Raw genomic sequence first — 23,734 nt, forward strand, 5'->3', positions numbered from 1 at the left:
GCTAGGGCCGGACGTCTCTCCGCACCCGCCAGAGGGGGTGTGCAGCGGAGGCGCTTCCTCTTCTAGCGTCACGGAGTCTCTGCGGTGTCGCCAGACGGAGGGGAGGTGGGAGGCTGGGACCGTCCTGCTCCCCCATCTGCAAAAATGTACCCTTCTGCGCTCACATGCACCTGCATGCTGGTGGCGTAGGGAGCTCTTACAGCTCTTTGGCAGGACTTGCTGCTACCCCCTTCCTTCGCCCTGTGCTGGGGGTGCCCGTGGGGCGTGTGGAGGGCGGCGCTGCTCCCCCTCCTTCTCTGGCCGGGGTGCCTGAGAAAGACCCTTCCTCTTTATTCTGTATGGGTACCGGGAGCCCGAAGGGGGCTCTGCAGAGTTTGCAGTTTCCTGTCCCTTCACCCCAAAACCTCGCTTCGATGCACCGAGCGCCGCGCAGTTCCGTGGTCCGGCGCTCTCCCTCTTTTCCCATCTCCGTCAGCTCTTGCCCTCTGCCGCGCGGCAGAACTGGCAGCGGCCGGTGCGTATCTCCCCGCCTGATTTTTCGCTTTCCCGACTAAACAGCTACGGCCGGGGCTGAGCCACACCGGGGAAGGTCCCAGCTAACTCGGGAGGCGTTTTCGGCGGAGACAGAGGATTCCCCTTTCCCCGGGCTTGGAGGACTCGGCTGAGAAATGGCAGGTCGCCGGCGACCCTGAGGTAACTGCCGTTAACAGTGGCGGGTGACGGCTGGCGGCGCGCGTTTGGGAGCGAGGGCGCCCGCGTCACCCCCCGCGGCCAGCCGCGTGCTGTCGGGCTGGCTGAGGCGCTTACGTGCAAATAAGGTGGAAAAGCCCTGGTTTAGCGAATCTCCGCCTTTTTCTTCTTCTTGTCTTTTAATCGTGGACCGTTCTCCCACACCTTGAAGAACAACCATTTAAATGCAGCATTGCTGCCGCGATAGGTGGTTTTGCACCTCCCGGCGGGATGGGGTCTGGGCTCATTCTCTCAGAAGTCTGGCACTCTTCGGGCTTCCATCCTGCACCATGTAACCCTTCAGCAACCTGGTGAAGAGCCTCTGCAGGGGCATTAAAGTGTTTCACTTTTTATGGTTTACAGTTAGAAATGTGCTTTGCATGTATTTTGGGAGTGTCTAGATGCATACAGAAACTTCTTTATTTATTTAACCAGTGATTAACTAGGGTGCTGCTCAGTCCCGGAGAGGAGTCAGGTACCTTCAGTACCTACAGCCTTCAGCATCTAGCAGGGTCATTCCTGTCAGTCTGCAGTGGGAAAGGTTCAGGTCATGACGGTGCTGGAAAATTCATAGATTTCATCTGTCTAGCTATACCCTGCCTTGACGTTGGTGCAGACTGGATTGCACCTCAGTGGAATTTGTTTCATTTGTGTTGTGAATTATTGAACAAACCTAAACTGACCACCTGGAGGTTAAATAATTTATGTACCATCTACACATGAGTTTCTGCTGGTTTAACTACATGCATTTTTAAAAGATGGAATCCTTCTGGTTCATGTATAGCCTCGATGTATGCTGTTTAATGTAGTGAAATGCTTGACGTACTGATGAGCTGCCAGTGCCTGTGCTAAGAGGAGTGATTACAAACACCAGAAGAGAAGGGTAAAAGCAGAACCAGCCAACACAGACCCATGATAATTATTAATTTGACATAATGTTGTGCATACTCACTGATAATTGAATCATGTGCTACTAGTTTTTAAATAAATTTATTAAAAAAAAAATTTCAGGCTGTATTTTTTGTGGATTCAAATAACACAGTGAGAAGCCCTTACTACAGCATCTTGATTTTTATTGCAGAATATGTAAAATTATGCCCGCATTTTCTATCAAGGCAGGTGATTCACTTTCCTTGCATTATCAGATGATATTTTTATTCTCCTAGTTGCCCTCTCTTATTTGCACGTCAGACCAGCTGTCTGTTGCCCCCACTGGGATAATCTGTCTAGTTTGCAGCCTCCTGGTCTCCTTAATGCACTCTTGAGGTGCTCCAAAGAGATGTGACTGCTGCTGAAATAACTGAAGTTAGAGTATGATTTGCATACCCTTCCTTCAGAGCCACTTTAGCCATGTTAGACTCTTGGTGTCATTGAGCTTATTGGTATCTTAGTCACTTATTCTGATAGTGTGGCAATCAGCTGAACTTCTCAAATTTGTGTAGACATGCCTTAAAAAAAAACCTGGTGTTTTGAGATCTTTATCTCTTTGCAATTAAATTTCACCCAGACTTTTATTTTCTCACCTAATTGCTATTGCAAAGTCTTATGGCTTTTATTTTGTCCATCTCCGATTCAAAGTGCTGGTGCTGATGGTATTTCGTGGCATGCCATTCTGTTAGCTTTCTATAGGTCTTTCAGTTGCCTTTATCTTTCATTGTGTTGCATTTGGGTTTCTCATATCAAAGGCCTTTTGCAGTTCTTTTTAATCCTAAACTCATTTTGTTTCTTACTGAATTTTGCCATCTGTTTGCTTCCCAAGTACTTGAATTTGTTTCTTTCCTCATAGGTACTATGTAATTTCTGGGTTAATGTTTAAAGGCACAAACCTATCTGTGCATGAAGTTCCTCAAAACAAAGCGCATTATTAGCATTATATGTGAGGTAATGGTAGTCTGAAGGTGAACACTTTCTGTAACCTGGATGTTGTGACAAAAATTTGGATAGCAGAGTTTATAGTTCTGCAACTCTGTTGTTCAATTCTGTTTGTTTGTTAACCCTGCCTGTTGGCTATGTCTTGTTTTGCAACCTCTTTGGTAAAGGTAATGTATGTGTGATACAAGCTTAGGATGAGTAGTTTAGATTTGACTGAAATTACTTGGTATCATAATAATTTTATTTCTTTTCCCCCCTGTTGTTCTAAATGCACTCAGGCAAGAGAGTGATAGGTTTCTTCCAAGAAAAAAACAGAGGAAGTTATTTATTGCTGGGTAGCATATTTGTTTATAGCAGAGGCAGTTTATAGTGGAGAAAAACTGACAGTGCCTTAAAAGAAAATTAATGTTAATGTTTGAACCACTTTAAAGGATCCTTTAGCACTTTAAGAACAAACCTACCTCCCCTCTCATCTTTTAAAGTTGGTTAATTTATTTCCCTATGCTCTTTGTCTTGTTCAGTTAGGACAGTGTCATTAGATGCTGGCTGTATTTGGTGAGTTGAATATTTCCTAATCCCAGGATATAGAACCTTCTTCTGGGATAAAAGTGAATTGTAGGTAATTTCTGTGCTTTGCCCTTGTGTCTGTGTGGCAGAGATAGAGGAGTAATATGGTCATATCACAGTAGTTTTGGGGCTTTTGGGTTGTTGCCAGTTGGTATAGATTGAACTTTCTCTGCATGTGTGACTGTACCCTGTGCTTTAGCTACCAATAAGCTGGTGGGGAAAAAAAGGTTGTGAATGGATCAAACAGTCTTGCACTGAGCAGAGAAGGACGAGGGATATAGGGTTGTAAAAAGCGTTTAAAGCTTGGATCTCTTGGTTTGCTGGGGCACTTCTGCTGCTGTGGTTACTTTAGGCCTCACTGATTTCAGAGGGGTTTTGTCAAAGTGAGTACTCTGGAGTGGGGCCTTGGCCTTCTGGCTTCCTGAAAACAGCTCTTGTATCATTTCATCAGCTTCCAGAGTTACATGTGATCTTGCCTTGAGTTTATGATAAAATCGTAGTATTGATGATGTGTATGTTTGTCCTTCAACAACCAAATTCATGTGAAATATAGCTCAGTAAGATAAAAGCAGCCTTAACAGAAAAAGGACAAATTAACCTAACAAGTTTTATTCTCTGAGCCAAGACTGAGGCAGTGCGAGGGAGGTGCCTGTGAGCCAGAGTAATGAGTGTATCATAGTGTTTCTTTACTGTATTTTGGTACATGGGGGACTCTTGTAAATATTTTTGGCAATATCTGCTAAAATTCTGTTTTCTTCGTACAGGCTTAGAAGAATAAAGAGAAGTTTAATTTACGAGAGCTGTAAGGAAGCTTTTACAACAGTTTGAAATTAAATGGATTGATTTATTTTGCCTCTGATATGTGAGGTCTACATTTCGTGTCGCTATTTGCCATCTGCTGCTGCTGGACTTCATCTGACTTCATCACAGCAAGCCCAATAGATAGGTCATCGTTGCTAACAAACCGTAAACAATTGTGATGCTGAAATGAGATGAGGCTCCGAAATGGAACTGTGGCCACCGTGTTAGTTTTCATCACTACTTTCCTCAGTTTGTCCTGGTATACTGCATGGCAAAATGGGAAAGGTAAGTTGAAGGCTCCAAAGCCAAATTAACCTTCAAGTGGTTATGGCAGAGGAAGAAATAGCACAGGCAATGTGCGCTGCTGCTGTATGTTAGGAATCTGTAAATTGCTTGTAAACTAGATCAGCTAGACATTACCTTTATGAGGAATAAACACTTGCTAGTAGATTCAGGAAAAATAGCTTTGAGTGATCCTGATTTTAAAAAGAAAAAAATGTACCTGAAGTAAACAAACACTGCTGTTGGGAGGAAGGGGTTGGTTCAGGCTGAGTAGTTGTGTTTTGATATTTTTTTTTTTTTTTACCTCCTTCATAGTTGTTGGAAAAACTTAGTGTCTCTCACTGTTGTGGTGGGGGTTTTTTTTGTGGTTTGTTGTTGGTTTTTTTTTTCCCTTGTTGTAGTTTGGGGATTTTTTTTTTTCCTTCATGCAACATATGGCCAATGGACCCAGCTGGAGAATGTTATTTTTGGTGTTGCTTTCTGTCTTGTCTGATGATTCAGTGATGGCAGTGGCAAACTGCCAATCAGCATCGTTGAAAGACTGTTCCTGCTGTCTTTGAATGAAATGTAAAATATTTCTTGTCAGAGTATAAGTAATATGAACAAATTGACAAGGTAATGGGAAATGCATCTATTATAATAACAAGCAATCTCGTTAAATAATCAAATGACTATTGTGTGTAATAGACTTTTACCTTCATTCATCTTTGTTGATCTTGTTGCACTCTGTGAACCTTGGAAAATTCAGTTTTTCTGAGGGTCAGGACTGCTTGGTGAAAGTAAGATGTTTTGATTTTTGTCCTTCAGTAAAGCAAATAAACTTGTTCAGCAGTGGGTTCTAGAAAAAAGGTTGGGGGCCTTGGTATGGGTTTGGGTTTTATTGTTTGTTTATTTTTTTCTTTGTAAGTGTCTGATCTCTTGAAAAGTAGTAGACTATATCCTTCAAAGATCAAGTAATTGAAAAACATACGTTTTGTCCTAAGTGAGATTGATACGTGGTTTGTTCTGAATGTTCTGCTGATAATATTATCTTCAGTTGTGCTTCAAGTGCAGTAAGAGAAAGCTGAGATATTCCAGCAGTACTGTGTTGTAGTGCAGCCAATTGGTGACCCTCATTTAAGTATAAAAGATGCCGATGAGTTCTGTGACATATTGAATTTATGGTGTTTTTTTTTCCCATTGGTCACTTGTTGGAGAAGCAGATGCTTTGTGGTGTGTTCTCTGCTGTAGCATTTGGTTGGTAGGCTAGCCTTCTGAACATAAGCAGCAGGAAAAATGTTATTGATTCATTACTTGCTGAAGAACCTCACAAAAATTTTGCTTTTACTCCAGCAAAATACATTCTTTCTCCTGCGTGTTATTTTTTCTTTTTTTTTTTTGTTTTACAATTTACAAACTTTGTTCTTTTTTTTTTTTTTTTGTCAAAGTGTAATACTAAATAAAATCTTCATTAAAGAAGTTAACAAAAATCTGGTTTTTGGAGAGTACTGGTATAAATAGCACTTAGTGACAATTTAAGCTTTTGTTGGTCAGACTGCTCTATTTTTTAATATTTTTTTTTCCATCTGAATGCTTAGAATCTATACTTTCTTAATGTTGGTATAAAAGTTCTGCATTTATCTTATTCCAGATCTTGCTGTTGAGAATTAAGGGGGTAATTTTTTAAATAAAAATCAGTTTAACGACATTAGCAATGTGTTAATGAATCACAAGACACAGTTACAAAACTATAGTTTAGATAATTTGCTCTTAAGGCGTTGCTTCAGGAGAAATTTATATATAGAATATTGCTTTTTTAATTTTGCTTTTTTTAAACTTATGTTTAGCATTTTATTAATTTACATAGGTTAGACTTGAGTTCATCTATTACCACATTTTCTCTCAGTGACATATCTTCATCAGTGGAAAAGACTGAGAAACTGATTATATGTATTTATTAAGAAATGTACTTTCAAGATTGATATAACTCTGTTTTAGTAAGCCTTGTAGGATGGTATCTTAATTTATTGATAACATTTTCATTATTGATTGTTAAGTCAGTCTATTAGAAGTGAATATAGTGCTTGTTGTTCCTATTCACTGAAAGGCTGTGGGATGTCATGGTCTCTGGTTGTCATATTTCATAATTACAGTTACATCATGTGTTCTAGATTCCTGTAGGTATTTGTCCGTCTTTGGACAGCAGAGTAAATCTGTTTGGAAAATACTGTTTACATTGTTTAAAAGAAAAAGCAAACTCCCAGATTGCTAGCTTCTCAGTGATAACTAAAACAATTTTTTCTTTTTAAAAGCAGAAACACAGTGCCTTGTTTCTAATGACCCTAATCCAGTCTTTGAGGTATTAATTTTAATTGAGGAACTAAGATCTTGGATAATTGTTACTTAAAATGCAAAATCATTTGTAGAATTGCAATAAGACTGTGATGATGTGATGCTTTTGTAGATCTGTCTTCCTTTAGTAAATACACCTAGTCCCAGCCTGTGCAGGGACTTCAAGGTGATACAGACTTTCATACTAATTTGAAGTGCAAAACTTTGTATCTGCAGAGTAGTGCTTTACAGACTGTAAGAATGTGCTGAAAAGTTGTCAGTAGTTGAAGAAAATACTGTCTGAAGTGCTGGAAAACAGCCTGGGTTTAGCTTAACCACTGGTCTGAAAATGCAAATAGCCTTTCACGGGGCTTATTATGTGGCTTTGCTTTTGAAATTAACTGTACTTGAAGGTTGACTGAAAGACCTCTGGTCATTGGAGGGACTCTTCAAAATAAAGCCAAAATCTTTAGCATTTTCTGGATCCCATACAATGTCTAGAAGCACTAGAGTTGTAAGGAAGCAGTACAGGCCCTGAATACACCTGGGAAAGACCTCTTTGGTGGGATTCATGAATAAGAGTTGCAAGAAGACTGCTTTCTAGGAGCTAAAAATGTGCTTTGGTTAGTACAAATGAAGTATAAGTTAGGAATCAAGTATTACCAAAACTTAGACGACTGATGCAGAGAAGGAGCACTTTTAAAGCATCTGCAGTCACTTTGCATTCACAGTTGGTCAGTTCAGTGTATAATGTCCTTGAATTCTCCTAAGACTGACCTCTTACACAAGTGATAACTTTATGCTTAACATGGTCTGTTTTGATTCTTACTTTCTGGCACTACTGACCTGCTCAGGGTCACAGATCTTCGCTACCTCATTTGTGAGCTACAGAAATGCAATGGGATTTGTATTCCAAAGGCAGGTCTCTTAAGAAGATCTAACCAATATAAAACAGTACTATGTACCTACTACACTAGTCAGAAAAATTACACCAAAGCTGTTGGGTGCTATGTAGAGAGTGTAGTCTTGGTGCTTTGATCTTTAATGTGACTAGTGGTCTGAGTACATGATGTTCCAGGAAGCTATTTATGTGCCATTCAAAATGGATAGAGAGCAGTCCTGAGGAGAAGAACTTGGGAGTGCTAGTCAATGAGAACCTCAACATGAGCTGGCAGAGTGTGTTTGCTGCCCAGAAAGCCAACCTTATCCTCGGCTGTATCAGACGGCTGAGGGAGGAGATTCTGTCCTTCTACTCTGCTCTTGTGAGACCCCACCTGGAGTACTTCGTCTAACTCTGGAGTCCCCAGCACAAGGACATGCAACTGTTAGTGGAGGGCATGAAGATGATCAAAGGGCAGGAACACCTCTCCCGTGAAGACAGACAGAGAGAGCTGGGGGTTTTTGGCCTGAAAAAGAGAAAACTCCAGAGAGACCTTATAGCAGCCTTTCAGTATTTGGAGGAGGCCTGTAGGATAGCTGGAGAGGGATATTTTGCAAAGGCGTGTGGTGACAGAACAGGGGGTAATGACTTCAAACTCAAAGAAGTTAGATTTAGATTAGACATTAGGAAGAAGTTCTTTGCCATGAAGGTAGAGAGGCACTGGAACAGGATGCCCAGAGAAGCTGTGGGCACTAAGTTGGGCGGGGTCTTGTGGAACCTGCCTGTGGCAGGGGGGTTGGAACAAGATGATCTCTAAGGCTTTTTGCAACCTAAACCATTCCAGTATTCTATGATAATGCTCAAGATCATCCTCTTCTGGATGAACAAACTTCCTGATGCCTGTCATCAGCATGGAAATTGGGAAGGAAGGTAAATTACTGAATTGTAGGGTAGGTGTGGTAGGATGGAATTCCTCAGCAAAGCATTCATTAACCTCATCACTTGGTTCTCATGTTCGTACTCTGATTCTGCTGCATTCAACTAAACAACTACAACAAAAAAAGGCAGCTTTTTGTGTAAAGTATGTGTGCTTTTTTCTTGGTGAAAGACAGTAATTGGCAGTTGCTTACTTGAAGTGGCAAGGACACATATCAGATATGTATCACAGTATATCAGAGGTAGGAAGGGACCTGAAGAGATCATCAGGTCCAGCCCCCCTGCCAGAGCAGGATCACTTAGGGTAGTCCACACAGGAACGCATCCAGGTGGGTTTTGAAAGTCTCCAGACAAGGAGACTCCACAGCTTCCCTGGGGAGCTTGTTCCAGTGCTCTGTCACCCTCACTGTAAAGAAGTTTCTCTTCATGTTGAGGTGAAATCGTCTATGTTCTAGTTTGAACCCACTGTTCCTTGTCTTATCACTGTGAACTACCAAAAAGAGCCTGGCCCCCTCCACTTGACACCCACCCCTCAGATATTTGTAGACATTGATCAGATCCCCTCTCAGCCTTCTCTTCTCAAGACTAAATAGCCCCAGGGATCTCAGTCTCTCTTCATAGGGGAGATGCTCAAGTCCCCTAATCATCCTCATGGCTCTCTATTGGATTCTCTCTTGAACTGGGGAGCCCAAAACTGGACACAGGATTCCAGGTGTGGTCTCACCAGGGCAGAGTAGAGAGGTAGAAGAACTTCCCTAGACCTGCTGGACACACCTTTCTTGATACATCCCAGGATGCCATTGGCTCTCTTGGCCATAAGAGCACATTGGAGCTGCTTGGGTTTTTTTAAAAACACAGGATGTTTTCTCTCATTTGGAGACAAAAATGGCCTGGGCAGTATAATAAAACAGTTGTATTCTTTCTCCTCTGGCTGTTTCAATAAAATTAGAATTACCACACTTTCTCAGCCAACATAATCATAAGTGCTGAAAAAATGCCTAAACTTGACAGCAAGCATAAGAAAACCTAATTGAGACTAAACCAAAAAGCCTCAGCCAGTGATCAATTTTTGGAGTAAGAACCTGGAATACTAATTCGCAGAGGGAGAATAGCCCTGCAGAACCATGGAGGAAGCAGTTCAAGGCAGTGGTTATGCAAATACTCTCTTAAAAATAGATCAGAAATCTGAGAGACATGTTAGTATTTTGCAACAATAACCCACCTTAGTTTATGCTTTGATCCCAAGATAAGCTATTATTTGAATAAATGTTGCTTACAATCTTCTGGCTCCATGTTCTGAATTTGAGAGTTATATGCTGATTTCCCACTGATTCAAATCCAGACCAACCAACAAAATTAAATGGATTACAAACTGGTAAGAGTGAAGGCAGGGGAAAGGAAGAAACAGGATGGGATGCTGAAATAGAAAGTGCCTAGAACGACACATGCCAGTTTGTTCAGAGAAGAGAGGCCTTTTAAATAGAAGGGAAGTGTTGGTTTCCTTTGGAAATTCTGTAACAGATCTTCTAGGAGCTGCAATTAAAGGAAATAGGAGTTTCCCTTTTCTTTTTAACACCAGCACATGAAAATTACTTTGGTCTTTATCTCTTTGAGCTTGGTGTCCCAAACTGAAAAATTGACGTAAAGTTTGTTGGCATATACCTTACTAATATTAAAAACGAGTTGAATTTCATTGAAGGCTGAATCTATGTTTGAAATGGTTACTGAGAATCCTGTGCACGTAGTGAACATTATGTCCTAGGTGAATCAAGCAGGAAAGGTATATATCCCAATCGTTCAGGTAAGCAGCGTTTAGGTCTACATTATCTTTGTACATCTTGTTAGGTGGGCAGTATCTTGTGCCTTTTGCAGCAGAACTTCTCTGACACCAGTGATAAGCTGCAGTGTAAAGGATTGCAGACAAAGGAGCTTTTGCAACACTGCCTTGTTTCCTTGTTTTTTTTTTTTTTTTTGTAACCTGCTTAGCTGGGTTAGCTTTCCTGTTTACAGGATTCTAAAACTTAGTTGCTAACAGAGTGTTTAATGAGCCAACATCTTGAGGCAATGCTCTTGATTGTGTCCCAGCCCTTAGAGTTGGGGAAGGACAATACTTTAGCTTGAGGTGAGTTCTCTTAATGCTTCTATAGCCTGAGTCTGCTATGCATGAATGACTCCTCCAAAATGCTGCTTGCTGCTCCCATGCAGAGACTATAATGTGATTAATATATAGCCAACCCAGGAAAGAAAGCTGCAGCTGACACAGCTGCTCATACCCTAATGTAAGAGGTGTTTCTACTAACACACCTTTGCGATGGATTGGAAGTCAATGTAAATTTATCTTCTAGCTAGTAACTGTCTTCATAGAGTAGTTACAATAGATACAGGGGTCAAATTTTTAACAGTAAAAATCAGGAGTTTTGCAGTGATCTCTTCTGGTTTTTGTAGTGGTTAATATTATACTTAGTGAACCTGGATGATGAGAGGGAGAGATTTCTTACTAAATTTGAAACACCACCATGTTGGGAGGAGAAGCAAAAGTAGGCAGCAATATTGAAGTTGAAAATAACTTACGCAAATTGGCAACCTAGTCAGGAAGTGGGTGAATGGAGGGTTGAAACTAGGTGAAAGTGCCCCAGACAAAGAAAACCAAAGAAATCTGGCTTTAGTTAATCAAGAATGAAAGTTTACTGCAAATCACATCATCACATTGTTGCAGAAGAAAAAAGAAATTGACAGAAAAGAAGCATGAAGTTACTACTTCAGTGACACACAGGAAGTCTTTCTGCTCTGTTTGGCACTGTGTCCACTTCTGCATGGTGCACTGAAAAGAAAATAGATTCATTAGATGGAGTTCAAAGGAGCAACCAATGATCAAAGATATAGAAAATACATACTGTAAGGGAAGGGTCAGTGTCCTCACTTTCCTTAAATTAAAGGAAAGGTGTGAGAAGAGAAACAGGAAGGTGACTTTCCAGTATTTTGAAAGTTCTCAGATAAGAAGAGGCATATTCACTGTGGCCACAGACAATGGTTTGACAGAATATAAAGGGCTGAAATTGTGAGGGAGAGCAAGGTTAGGTACTGGAAAATGCTTTTGTAATGGCAAGTATAATTACATACTGGAATAGACTATTTGGACTGAAGAATTTCCATGTAGATGTGTTCAAGAACAAGTTAAACCAGTGATGACAAAATACCAATACAATGTTTGTATCAATAGAGATTTCTGCTAGTACAAATAGAATAAGTTACACTGTTTTTTCAAGTCAATGTAACACTCGAAAAATAAGTCCTCAGTAATAGGGAAGACCTACAGCTAGCACGAGTGATCTGACTTTGAACAAGGTATCTTGCTGAAATTAGTTTTGAGTGGGGGGGTTTGGACTAGATGAACCCTAGAAGTCCCTTCTAACCTAAGTTGTAGTAGGTATTCTTGACCTTTGTCAAATTTAACTTCTCTTCTGCCAAAAGCGACATGCCAGTGCATTTTCTTTTTAATAATGTTGATGTTTGAATGAGTTATGTGCATTGTGCTTTGTTAGCATAAATTTGATTCCTTAAAATACATGAAGTATCTACTTCTGTTATTGCAGATCCACTTAACAGTTCATTGTTAACATCCATAATCACTTCTATAGCTTAGGAACCACAGAATCATAGAATGCATTTGGTTTGAAGGGACCTTTAAATGTCATCTAGTCCAACTGCTCTGCAGTAAGCATGAAAATATTGTGTTAGAAAAAAAATAACAAAGTGATTTATTTTTATTTTCAAGTGTGTTTTTTTTTCTCCTCACTGCCACAGTTTAGAATAGTATCTTACTCAATAACTTTATTCCTGCTGTGTATTCATGACTTTATTTTCTCCTTGCATAACAAAAAATCATTTTGCATTACTGATAAAATCTTTAGAATTAGAATTCTGTAAGTTATTTCTTCTAAGGACGAGACACAGGTAAGTCTATAATTTAGTTTTGTTTATAATGCAGTATGTTTTGTTTTCCTGAATGTGGCAGTAAGTAAATCAAGTGTTTTCCTTGGTAACAGTACAAGGTTTTATTCTATTTAGGCAATCTGTGCCTAAAAAGCAATTACTGTACAGTATTTTAGAGCTGTGCTTCCAGCTGCTTTTCTGGTTGTCTCCTTGGATTTCACAGTTTGCTGTCCCTGCAGATGCTTTCCACAGACACACCACCCATCTATCTAACAGTAAACAACAGAAACCCTATTTTTGCTCGTGGCAGCATATAGTTTCACTATCTTAAGCTCAAAAAGACTTTAAAAGTTTCCTGTGCTTATGAAGTATAACTGTGGTTATGGTAGCCTGCGGATACACCATAGTCTTATGTATCAATGCCATGAACATGCAAGTTTCCTCAGACAGTTCAGAAATGGACTGAACTAAATCTTTTCTCCATTACAAATTACTATCAAAGTAGTTGTGCAGATAAACAGCCCTCATATGTAGTTGCACAGCCCCTAGAGATAAATTGTAGAGGTACTGTTGGAGAGAGATTTTTGAATTAAACAAATGTGATGGGACACATTTGACTTAACAAGGTTGTTGATTTTTAGCAATGTGGGAACATGGTGAAGCTTTGATCTTGTTTGCAAGAAGGACAAGTTAGAAAGAACATGTTCTCAGAAACAGCTTGTTCAACACAGTTGTCAAGGCACAAAGAAACAAGGAGCATCAGCAAGCTCAGCCTGCTTGCACCTGTGGAAACAATAATTAGACTTCTGCAGCGGCTTGAATTCTGTGTTCACACTAATAAGAGTTTGTAGGTTTCAACACTTAGAATAGCATTGTTAATTGTGAGGTATTAGCGCTTTTCAGACCAGTTATCTTCTGATAGATAAATTTTCTTCTTCTAATGTGGATCTACTATTACAAATGTAATTTTAATATAGGAAGCTAGCTTTTTGTGCTACAGTTCCTGACTTGTGTGTAGACTTCGTTGGTCTCTGGGAGGAGGGAAAGGAATGATTTGAAGTAAGTGTCTTGATTTACCTGTTTAACAACTTGCAGTGTTATTGACAATTCTGTAGTAGAAACAAATAATTTTAAATTATTCAGAAGCTTTCATGTTGTCAGAACTGAATGGTTGCTTTTTCTTCTGTGTCATGGTTCTACTTTCCTGTATGCTTTATTTCCTTGCCACATGTAGCTGAATGAATCCACTTGAGAATATACAGCATCTTAATTCAAAACCTATGCCCTTAACATTCAACAGCGTGTGAGCGTATAATGTGATGATTCTTGGAGAAGGTTTGCAGTACATGCACCTGGGTCTTCCTGGACATAACTTCTTCATGGGAATCTTGCCTAGGCAGATACCCTTCAGGTGCAGCATCTCTTAGCCTCTGATGGGTAGATGCTGCTGCACAGGCATCCTGTTACTGACCAGGTTACTGTGGCCAGAAATCCAATTGTGTACACAGACATTGTTTAAGTGTACACAGTAAGTGACATCTTTGGGAAGAGTTATGTAAGTGGATATTTATGAAAAGTAGTTGCTGAACAATTGCACTGCAGTCTAAGTGCCTTTGGGGTGTCTGAGAGGGATCAAGTTACTGCCCAGCAAGTTGGCATGTGCTGAGTCACATTTTAAGGGATGTGTAGAGGTGCAAACATGGTGGTTTGTGTGGAAATGTCAGGGTTACACGTTTTTGCTTTGCATAAACACGTTTGTTGATCAGAAAGGCTCTAGACCGAAGTAGGGAACACCTTTCTGAACTCCCATGTGTAGACATGACAGTAGCATAACTTTTCTGATGTAAACAGGACACGCACATTTATAGGTAGAAATTACCTTCTTAGGTAAGGGCTTATTTTCCCTTCTTCTCCTCTACACTGCTTTACTGAGAAAGCAGTTGTATACAATGAATGTTCAATTTCATATTATACAGGGACACTGAAAAAGAGACTAATGCTTTGGCCTGTATTTGTAATATGTTGCTTTAAACGTAACTATATTTACTTAGTTTATAAATGGAATAAACTGTAAACACCTAAAGGGTGTCAGGAGGATGGGGCCAGGCTTTTTTCAGTGGTGCCCAGTAACAGGACAAGAGGTAATAGGCACAAACTTGAACACAGGAAGTTCCATCTAAATATGAGGAGGAACTTCTTTACTTTGAGGTTGGTGTGGTAGAGCACTGGAAGAGGCTGCCCAGAGAGGTGGTAGAGTCTCCATCTCTGGAGTTATTCAAAACCCACGTGGACACCTTCCTGTGCAACATGCTCTAGGTGAACCTGCTATGGCAGGGTGGGGTTGGACTTGATCTCCAGGAGTCTGTTCAAACTCCTATCATTCTGTGATTCTGTGTAACTGAATGGAAGTATTCTGGGATCCAGATAGTAGCTGCATTAGCTTTTGTGGTATTTTAGCCGTGTGTAGATTGCAGTGATCAAAGACTGAGTGAAGATGAGAATTTTTCCTCATTCAGGAAAAAAAATGATGCTAGGACATTAACTATATGTTGTATATTCAGTACCAGTGGCTTTAAGTTATTCTCTAATGACTCAGATGATTAACATAGGATGGCTGTGGTTAACTCTTTTCAAAAGAAATGTCACTGCAGCTTATTTCAGCTTAAGATGTAGCACAGTATCCTCTTTTTCCCTTCAGTTACTCCTTCATAACACTTTCTACTCTGTTTTCTGTGTTTGGTTCAAATTTGGTGTTGTCAGGAGCACTGCATTCCTGTAAGTTTGGAGAAAACAGGCTGTGAGGACGAGGACAGAACCTCTGCTTGGCCCTGTGGAGAGAAGGGCTGGAGCTCAGCGGCAGTGTTGGCTTTTCTAGCTGTGCAGCCCCTGCTCAGGTTCTTGTTGACCGCACAATGGGTACAGAGTTTTGTCTGCTGAAGCACTGCTGTCTTTTGCTGGTGGTTAAAGGCAGATGTTGTTAACATGAGAAAGGTGTACGTGTATTAGGAAGACACACACGAGGGGGATAACATGAGAGGTTGTCTGCCAAGGAACAAATGCTGGTTCTGCTGGCTGGGGTTATAGTGACAGAGGAACAGAAGGATGTTGACAGGAGTCTTGGGGAAGAGCTGGGGTCAGTGGGACAAAGGGCTCTGTAAATGAGAAGGGGTGGAAACAGCTGTAGGAAAGCAAATCTGTGAAACTTGTATGGATGCAAATCAGGTTTGGGTGTTCCCTTCCTACCCTGTAATCCTGGCTCTTACTAGGCATGTAAAATTACCAAAGTGCCAGGTGTGATAGAGTAGTTTTATTTAAAATTTAAGAAGACATTTACACATAAATTGATTTTGATTAGGTTTTGATTGTTCATGAAAACGCTGACTTAATCTCACTTCAAGGTGTCGACAAACTGCTTGTGATTGTGTTTGCATGTGTATTTTTGTACTTGGTCATCTTTTGAATTACTGGTGAATAGTCTTCTGGGTCTGGCAAGAATCTGTGCTTAAGCTGCTTTCTTTTGTCTGAATCTGGTCCTATTGTTTGTATATGTTTTCTGTCATCTTAAATGTGCCCTAGAAGAAAAAGGCATTCATGGCTGCTTTGCTGTAGTGTTGCAGATGAAGTTTTCAAATGGATAATGAAAGTTAGGAGGCTGACTGTTAGCTAAAGGGGGTGTTGCTGTTTGTGGTATTTAAGTGAAATGGTAGAATTGGTGGTTGATGTAGTTGACTACCCTTCATTCTCCAAAACAAAAGCTTTATAGCAGATTAATGTGTATGCTGCAATAATGTCATAAAAGTAACAGAATACTAAAGAGAAATGTCTTTCCTATGGATGTATTGATTTGAATCTTTCAAAAGTAGAAATGGAATCTTAGATACAAATTCTGTAATGCAGAATCACAGAATGGTTTGAGTTGGAAGGGACCTTAAAGATCAACTAGTTCCAGCCCCATTGTGATGGCAGGGCTCATGGGACCAGGCAACTATGGTTGCCTTGTGCATCATGGGACCAAGTTGCTCAAGGCCTTGTCTAACTGGCCTTGAACTCCTTCAGGGAGGGGTCATCCACGACCTCTCTGGGCAATCTGTTCCATCCTCTCACCATTCTCACTGTAAAGAACCTCTTTCTAATATCAAATCTAAATCTACCCTCTTCAGCGCTGAATCTCTGTGATTTTTATAAATGCAATCCTCTGAGTATTATAAAATGCTTCTCCTTACTAGAACTTAAGTTTGTTATGAGTATTCTCTGAATTACAGTTATTTAAGAATTTTGGGTGCTTCCAAAATGAAAAGGACTAAATCTGCAGCTTACTCTCAGTTTCTAACAAATAGTTGGGGGTTTGTTGTTGTTGTTTTTTTTTCTATTCTTTGAATCAGGAGGTCGCTTGTCACTATGATGGTATGGGAAGTACTTACTGGCTTCAATTACAGCTGTATTGTTAACGTTGTGTTGTGTTAGTGACACAAAGAGCTGGAGAAGGGAAAAAAAAGTTGATATCAGATCAGTTTGTTTTTTGAATTTTCTTATATGTAGTACACCATGAATAAGAGTGGAATGTGTCACCTTTGACTGAAACTTCTCTTTAGTTTTAAAATATAGCTGTAACTGTAGCTGTTAAAGCAGGACATTGATGTGAAGGGATCAGCTAGATAAGAGGTTTTTAAGTATAGAAAGTGGGTTTAGTTGATAACTGGCTATTTGCACAATAAACATTTTCAACAAAACCTGGCTTTTATGGAAACTTGTTTTCTCTCAAATCTTTGTTCCAGTTTTAATTTACCAAATCAGTAACAAGCAGATTCAAAGATTCTACTTTCATGGGTTCTGTTATGGCAGAGAACACTGTTTTACTAAATTGAATTACAAGTTTACTAGCTTGTGAAAAAGTGGTATTAAGATAATTACTTTTCATTAAAAAACAAAGCAACCAACCAAAAAAAAACCCAAAACCCCCAAAAAATCAAGCCACCCCCTCAAAAAAAAAAAAAAAAAAAAGGTTCTGAAGAGTCAAACCCCACAGCATGCCCTAACCCAGACAATGGATTAAGCACCTGTGAACGTGCAAACCTGGACACTTCCTGGGGTCCTGATAAACGATAAACGTGTAGCACGTGTAATTAACTGTGAACTGTGTGTGTCCCTGGCCATGTTTAGATATGCCCGATTATATAGGTTCAGTTATCAGGTTTCTCTGTTACCAAAGGGCATTAATTGTCTTGGGACAGTATTTAAATCAGATGAGAAGGTAGGTGACTTGCCTTGTTCTCACCCAGACAGCAACAAGAGCCAAATGCTGCTGGAGTAGCAGCTGAAGGGTCTGCCCTAGCAGACCAACTACACCTGGGCCTTTTTCTTACCAAGAGACAAGAGCCAAATGCTGCCAGAGTAGCAGCTGAAGAACTTGTCCTAACAGGCAGCAATTACACCCAGGCCTTGCACGTGGACCAAGGCAGAAAGGGGAAGGCTCCAAGAGAACTGAATCCCAGAAGATTCAGTTCCATGGAAAGGCTGCAGCCCGACGATGGAGCACAGAAGAGAGAGGCCCCCTAACCCTCTCTGAGCCAAGGGCAAGCTCCAGACCATGAACTGGGCATGAGAGGAGAGAGGCCCCCTAGCCGACTTCAAACCACCACCAATACAACAAACCCCAACCCAAAATCTCCAGGAATTTGAGCATGAATATTTCTGTTTGATATCTCAATATAGGCATGTGTTGTTGATTGTAGAAAGTAGCTGCAAGGAGTTAAGGGTAATTACATTTGTTTACACTGTGAGCAAATCTGTATGTATTTGAAGTGAAAGGATTGTTTCTTACTCTCTTCTAATAGATATGAAAGAGTTGTGTTTTACTAGGGTTAGATTTTTGTATTATTTTTAATGTTGAAATTATGATACCAGACAGAGATGCTGGTAGTTGTATTATAAAGCCATACTCTGCTAGGATCAGCATAAGCATTTATAGCTTTTTTTTCTGTCTCATTAGAAATTAGAGTAGTTAACTATTATGTAGTTTTAAGAAGATATTCTTGTTTATTGGTACTAGTAAAGTATATATATGCACATATAAGCTAAATGGTGGAAGCAAACAGAATAAATGGATGCAACATGAATGCTTAATACATGCATTTCTGCAGAAATGTAGAATGGATTGTTTTATTTCACCATGTTAAAAAAATGCAATGGGAATGCTTTTGTTCAGCAAATGCTTGAGTGTTGCCAAGAATACATGTTAGATATCGACGTATTCTGTATCTTTAAAGTGTGTTTCAATGCTACAGTTGTAATGCTTGCCTAAACTAGAGCTTTGTGCTTGCTTGAGCAGTAGATCTGCATAAAATTTTTAGTCAGAGTTGTAGTATGGCAGTTAGTTTGAAAAATTACTCATCACATAATAATCTGTGTAAAAGTTGTCACTGAAGATTGTGTTCCTGTTTTTTGAGGAAACGCTCTGATTTTTGACCATTTCCGTATTTATTTTACACTGTTGTACACTTTGAGTCTCGTTCAAGACAAGTAAGAAATATTGATGTGGAGGGTTTTAGTAAAGGTTATTTGAAGGTAATTTTTTGTGACACTGAAGAGTCCAAATTACATGAATTCAATGGTTTGCGTACTCAGTTGAGCTGCTCTTTTATTAATTTCTTAAACTGAACTCTTTGTGTTATGTCTACAATAGAAGTTGTAATAATTTTCCTTGTACAGCTTAGCTTTTTGGGAATAGAATCTATGAAGCTTTTGTTTCTTCCTTACTTTTTCTGTTCAGGGCTAGAGATGTGTTAAATGCTGGTTGCTTATTGTGGAACTGATTTAGCAAATGGTTTCAGTGATCTTTTTGTATCATTTTCCATTTAAAGAAGTAATGGCAGAAGAGGTGACAGTGCTTCTTAGGACTGGGAATAAAATAAAATCCAGATAGCTGGAACCTAAAAAGCCCTGAGGATTCTATTCATCCATAGAGTCCTGGGCAGTTTTGTTTACTGGATAAAGAAGTATGAATGCTAGTTAACAGTCAGATCAGGACAAATCAATTGCAAATGTGAGATTCTTTATTTCCATCAGTGTAGCCTTCTGTTCTTTGTTTTAAAAGAAGACCTTCATCTTAAGTGCTGCCAGTAACTCTTCTCATACACATCATGTGTTTCATTATCCTTATTGTCTGAAGCCAATGTGCAGACAGAACACCATATGCTTCTGTTGACTTGACCTCCTTAGTTGTGGGTGTCTAGATTTTCTGATATATTGTTCTTTTTATTTCTTGTGTCCAAAGAACACTCAGACCCTCTGTCAGTCCTCATCAATGGAGATTTGAGAATGGTGTCATAGTGGGTTTTATAATTGTATAGCAAATTTTCTAGATTACCTTTCTGTAATGAAGAGTGTGTATACGGAAGCAAAAGTGAGCAATTGCATCTGGAGACACTGAAAACTGTTCCTGCCTGCTTTGCCCAGCTATTAAAAGACCCCTTAAGTAGATCCTTCATTCCAGTTTGGCTGCTTTGGCTTTCTGATTGCTTGGGATTGGTTTTCCTTTAGGGAAATCTTCTATTCTGTAGCTTTTTGTAAAAAAAACCCACAAACTGAACCTACCTGATGTACTGCTTCATGCTTCCATTTTGATCGGTAGATTGTATAGAAAGGATATAATAAATGAGGCGGGGAGGGGGAGGAAGTGAGTTCTTGTAATCCAATCTGGTTTGTACTCACACTTCTACGCTTTGTTTGTATAGGTGGAGTCTCTGAGAAAGCAGAGAGGTTTTTAACCTAAGAAAGGGGTTTTCACTTTTGAAAAAGCATGTTTACAAGTGAATTGATGAAGTTTACATTTCATAATAAGAGTCTTTTACCAGTTGGTACTGCAAAAGTTATTATTCAGCTTGCTGTAAAAATTGTAGTGAAAACATCAGCTCCTGCTGCAAACGAATGTTTAAACAAAAGTATCTGGACTGAGATTGGATCAGACCCTGAAAGTCTCAAAGTAAACCCTTCAAACTTGTGCTAGTGCATTAGAATGGGAGAGGACAAAACCTACATTATTAGACATTATTATTATACAGATACTTAAATTGCAAAATGTGAACAAGTTGCAATGAAAAATTATTAGAATTGCTATTACTTAAATTTTAAATTAACTTTTAAAGTTAGGAAAAAAAAAACCACAAGAGAACCTTTAAAATAAGCTGTTCTTCACAGTGAAAGCTGCTTGAATCAGCATTTAAAAAAAACCTCCACAAACCTCCAGTCCTTATAAATACATTTCTATGTGCCAAACAAGGGCAGTAGACGGTAATTCTTAATGGATTGTTTTAGCAGATTGAAATACTCCATTGCTGAAAGGACCTGTCAGATTGAGTAACGGGACTAGGGATAAAAAAATAACTTGCCTACTTGCTTTTCTAAATCTTGATACAGGACTTTTTTTAGAAGTTTGTTTCATGAAGCAGAAAATGTTTTATCACAATTAGTAGGATGCATTTTTCTTGCATAAGATATCTATCTTACTTTACCATCTTTAATTCTACAGAATAATATACCTGTAAAACAAGCACATGTTCTTTAATCCCTTCAAAATAATAAAATAGCTTTTTGAATAGATGTAGCTACAGACTCAGGAGCTAAAAAGGCTCATGGGATCAAAGAAGACTGATACATTTGACCTTGAGCAGTTTTCTTAAGAGCCTTTATTTATAGCATGTCTGTTGTTAGCATTTACAGTATATTGTTTTGTTCTGTATTTGCATGGTTGATTGCTTTTCAGCTTCAGATTTTTTACCTCAATGTAACTTGCTTATAAAATGTTTTAATTTCAGTTAAGAACAAGGAAACTAATTAGCTCGTGGAGAGTAGTCATCCATGGTAATATATTGCAACATTTTAATGACTATGTAGGAGATTTTAGGCATTTTCAGGATGGAATCAGCATCTGATTTGTAAGTGTATTTGAGATTTAAATAAATTGGTCAGCATCCTTGATGCAAGTGTAATGAATTGGTGCATCAAACTTGTTACAGTCTCTGACCAGTGGCATGATGGTAACTACTGTGGGGGTTTTAAAAATGGGATTAAATGAGATGAGTTGTGGAGTAACTAATCACAGAAGTACCTGGATTAGCATTTACTACAGTAAAAGTATATAAATGTGCAGAAGAGTCAGAGGTTTGCTGTGGAACCTTTAACTTGTAGCACAGTTTGCTTCAGCTGAAGCCTGAAGTTGCAGGCTCTGTTGGTTTGGGGTGACGGTCTAGTGAGAGGGAACCCTGGAGCTGGAAGAAGAAAATGGTTGTCACAAGGCTGGACCATAACTTGTTAGATTGGTGAATTTACTACTGCTGCCAGTGAGACGCTGTTGGTTTGAATAACCCCTTCTTGGATAGAGGAAAGATCCTGCCACGTGAGGTTTCTGTTCCTGCTCTTACTTGTGCTACTAATGGAATATTTGTGTGCGATGCTTTATTGCCAGTCAAAGCCTTTTGTCTATGTTAGACAGGAGTCAGTTCTTCCTGTTCCTATTTAATGCACAAAGAGTGAGAGGTTTCAACAGTTGAGTTAGAACTGCAAATCAAAATCAGGCCTACAGTATGGTAAAGCTAAGCACTCTGTACTTGATGCCTTTTAATGAGTGTCAAATCTGTGACTGGTTACCTTTTTCTGTGATGGATCCATCAATTTGGATATTTAGCTGATTCGTGTATTGAAGGAAGCTCAACTGCCTGCTATTGGTATGGGAAGGACATAAGGCTTTTTCTGATCTTGTCTGATGCATCTACCTTTGGAGACAAGAATTCTATACTAGTATGCTTGAGTAAATCATAGCTTGATTTTTTTTTCTTTTTTTTTTTTTAATAGGGTTACTTTGGTTCAGTATGTTGCATTTCCAGTTGGCCTGTGATTTAGTGTGTTTGTGAACCTGCTTGAATGATAAGCTAAGGGCTTACAAAGCTATCATGCTGCATTTTTTTTGTTGTTGATGGTGCTTCTTTTAGTAAATAGTAAAAGGCTTTCCTTGAGGGAGAACAGCAATACTGAGAGTCTCTGAAGCATTCTTGTGGTTTGTAAGGGTCTTCTTGCAACTGTTTTCTTTTACTTCCACATAACACCCTCCCTCCAACCCACCAAATAAAAAGTGTAGCGAGGGAGGGAGCATGTTACACAGCAGCTACAGATTGTCATCTTTTTTTTTTTTCTTTTATTTCCCCCCCCCCCTCCTTTTAGAGAGTGGCAGGTTTTTTACTGGAGTCACAAGCTATCACAGTATAGCTGTTGCAGCCTGCATGGAATCAGAAATTTTGCAGAGATTGCCAGAAAGACAAGTTTCCTTTTTTTTAGATGTTTTGTGGCATCTCTAGAGGGTCAGAAAACATTTTTGAGTCTGTGGTGTCTGTACCTCCTTTCCCAGGTGCAACATTAGCAAAGGTGAGTGTGTATGCAGAGCATCTAAATATGTGCTCCTCTGTGTTTATTTTCTGCTGCTAAGATATGTAAGTAAAATCAATATTTGTACAGCTTTGGTCAAGACTCTCATGCACTTACATGCTCTAAACAACATTAAATTGCACCTGGACTTCATTGGTGCATCTAAGTAGTTCTTCACATTTCTAAATAGTGAATTTAGCAGTATCTTAACCAGAAGTCCTGTTCAACTGTACTTTTTGTGTTATAAGAGTAATAGAAACAAGCATGAGTTTCAGAAGTGCATTTTGATGGAGGGTTAGGTGATTACGTTCTTTCTTGAACCTGATCCATTGCGGTTTCCTTTGTGGGTGGTTGATGGTGAAACCTGAAATAGTTAGAGGTATCAGAATTTTGTTGGTTGTATAGATGTCTGTATTCCATCCAATTTAAAGGTACACCCAAAGAAGTCTCCTCACGTAGTTTTCATAACAGAATAGAACAGACAATTTCAGTTGGATGGGACCTACATCTGTCATCTAGTCCAGCTGCTGGACCAATTCAGGGCTGACCAAAAGCTAAGCATGTTGTTGAGATATTTTCATAAAGTCCTTTTAAACACTGACAGACTTGGCTTGTTGAAAAAATTCATTTTGCTGGGGAAAAAAAAAGCTGTTGATTTTTAATGGCGCTGAAGCTGAATAGTCATGGATTTACTTTGGTTGTGTTTCCAGGTTATTTTTGCCATTTAGTTGTTCAGTATGTGTTTAATTTGGAATTATGATACAGTGAGTGTTCTGCCAGTGCAGGTAATTTACCTACAACTGAGACTTTGTTTGCTGTTCTAGCTGAGTTGAGATAATCTACCAAATGCTTTTCTAAGTTCAAGCTACAGCGTATTTTCTTGTTTACTTTGTCACCTTTTTTATCCCAAGGGAAAGCTTTTTGCTCTTAAAAATGATGGGTTGAAGTACATTAAAACATTAGATTTAGTAATGCCATACCCAGTACAAAGAAAGCTGTTGTATTCTA

General features: G+C 39.3%; 1 protein-coding gene across 1 annotated transcript in view; it reads left to right on the forward strand.

Annotated features, from left to right (window-relative positions):
- Nucleotides 1-588: 588 nt before the first annotated feature.
- The window catches only part of MGAT4A (alpha-1,3-mannosyl-glycoprotein 4-beta-N-acetylglucosaminyltransferase A), a 76,018-nt gene continuing 52,872 nt past the window's right edge, over nt 589-23,734 (forward strand). Inside the window, exons 1-2 of the mRNA XM_054400518.1 lie at nt 589-693; nt 3,933-4,254. Of these exons, the coding sequence (XP_054256493.1) occupies nt 4,161-4,254 (94 nt within the window). The 5' untranslated portion in view covers nt 589-693; nt 3,933-4,160. The remainder of the gene's footprint in view (nt 694-3,932; nt 4,255-23,734) is intronic.

This window comes from Indicator indicator, chromosome 1 (genome assembly GCF_027791375.1).
Source record: "Indicator indicator isolate 239-I01 chromosome 1, UM_Iind_1.1, whole genome shotgun sequence".
NCBI lineage: Eukaryota > Metazoa > Chordata > Aves > Piciformes > Indicatoridae > Indicator > Indicator indicator.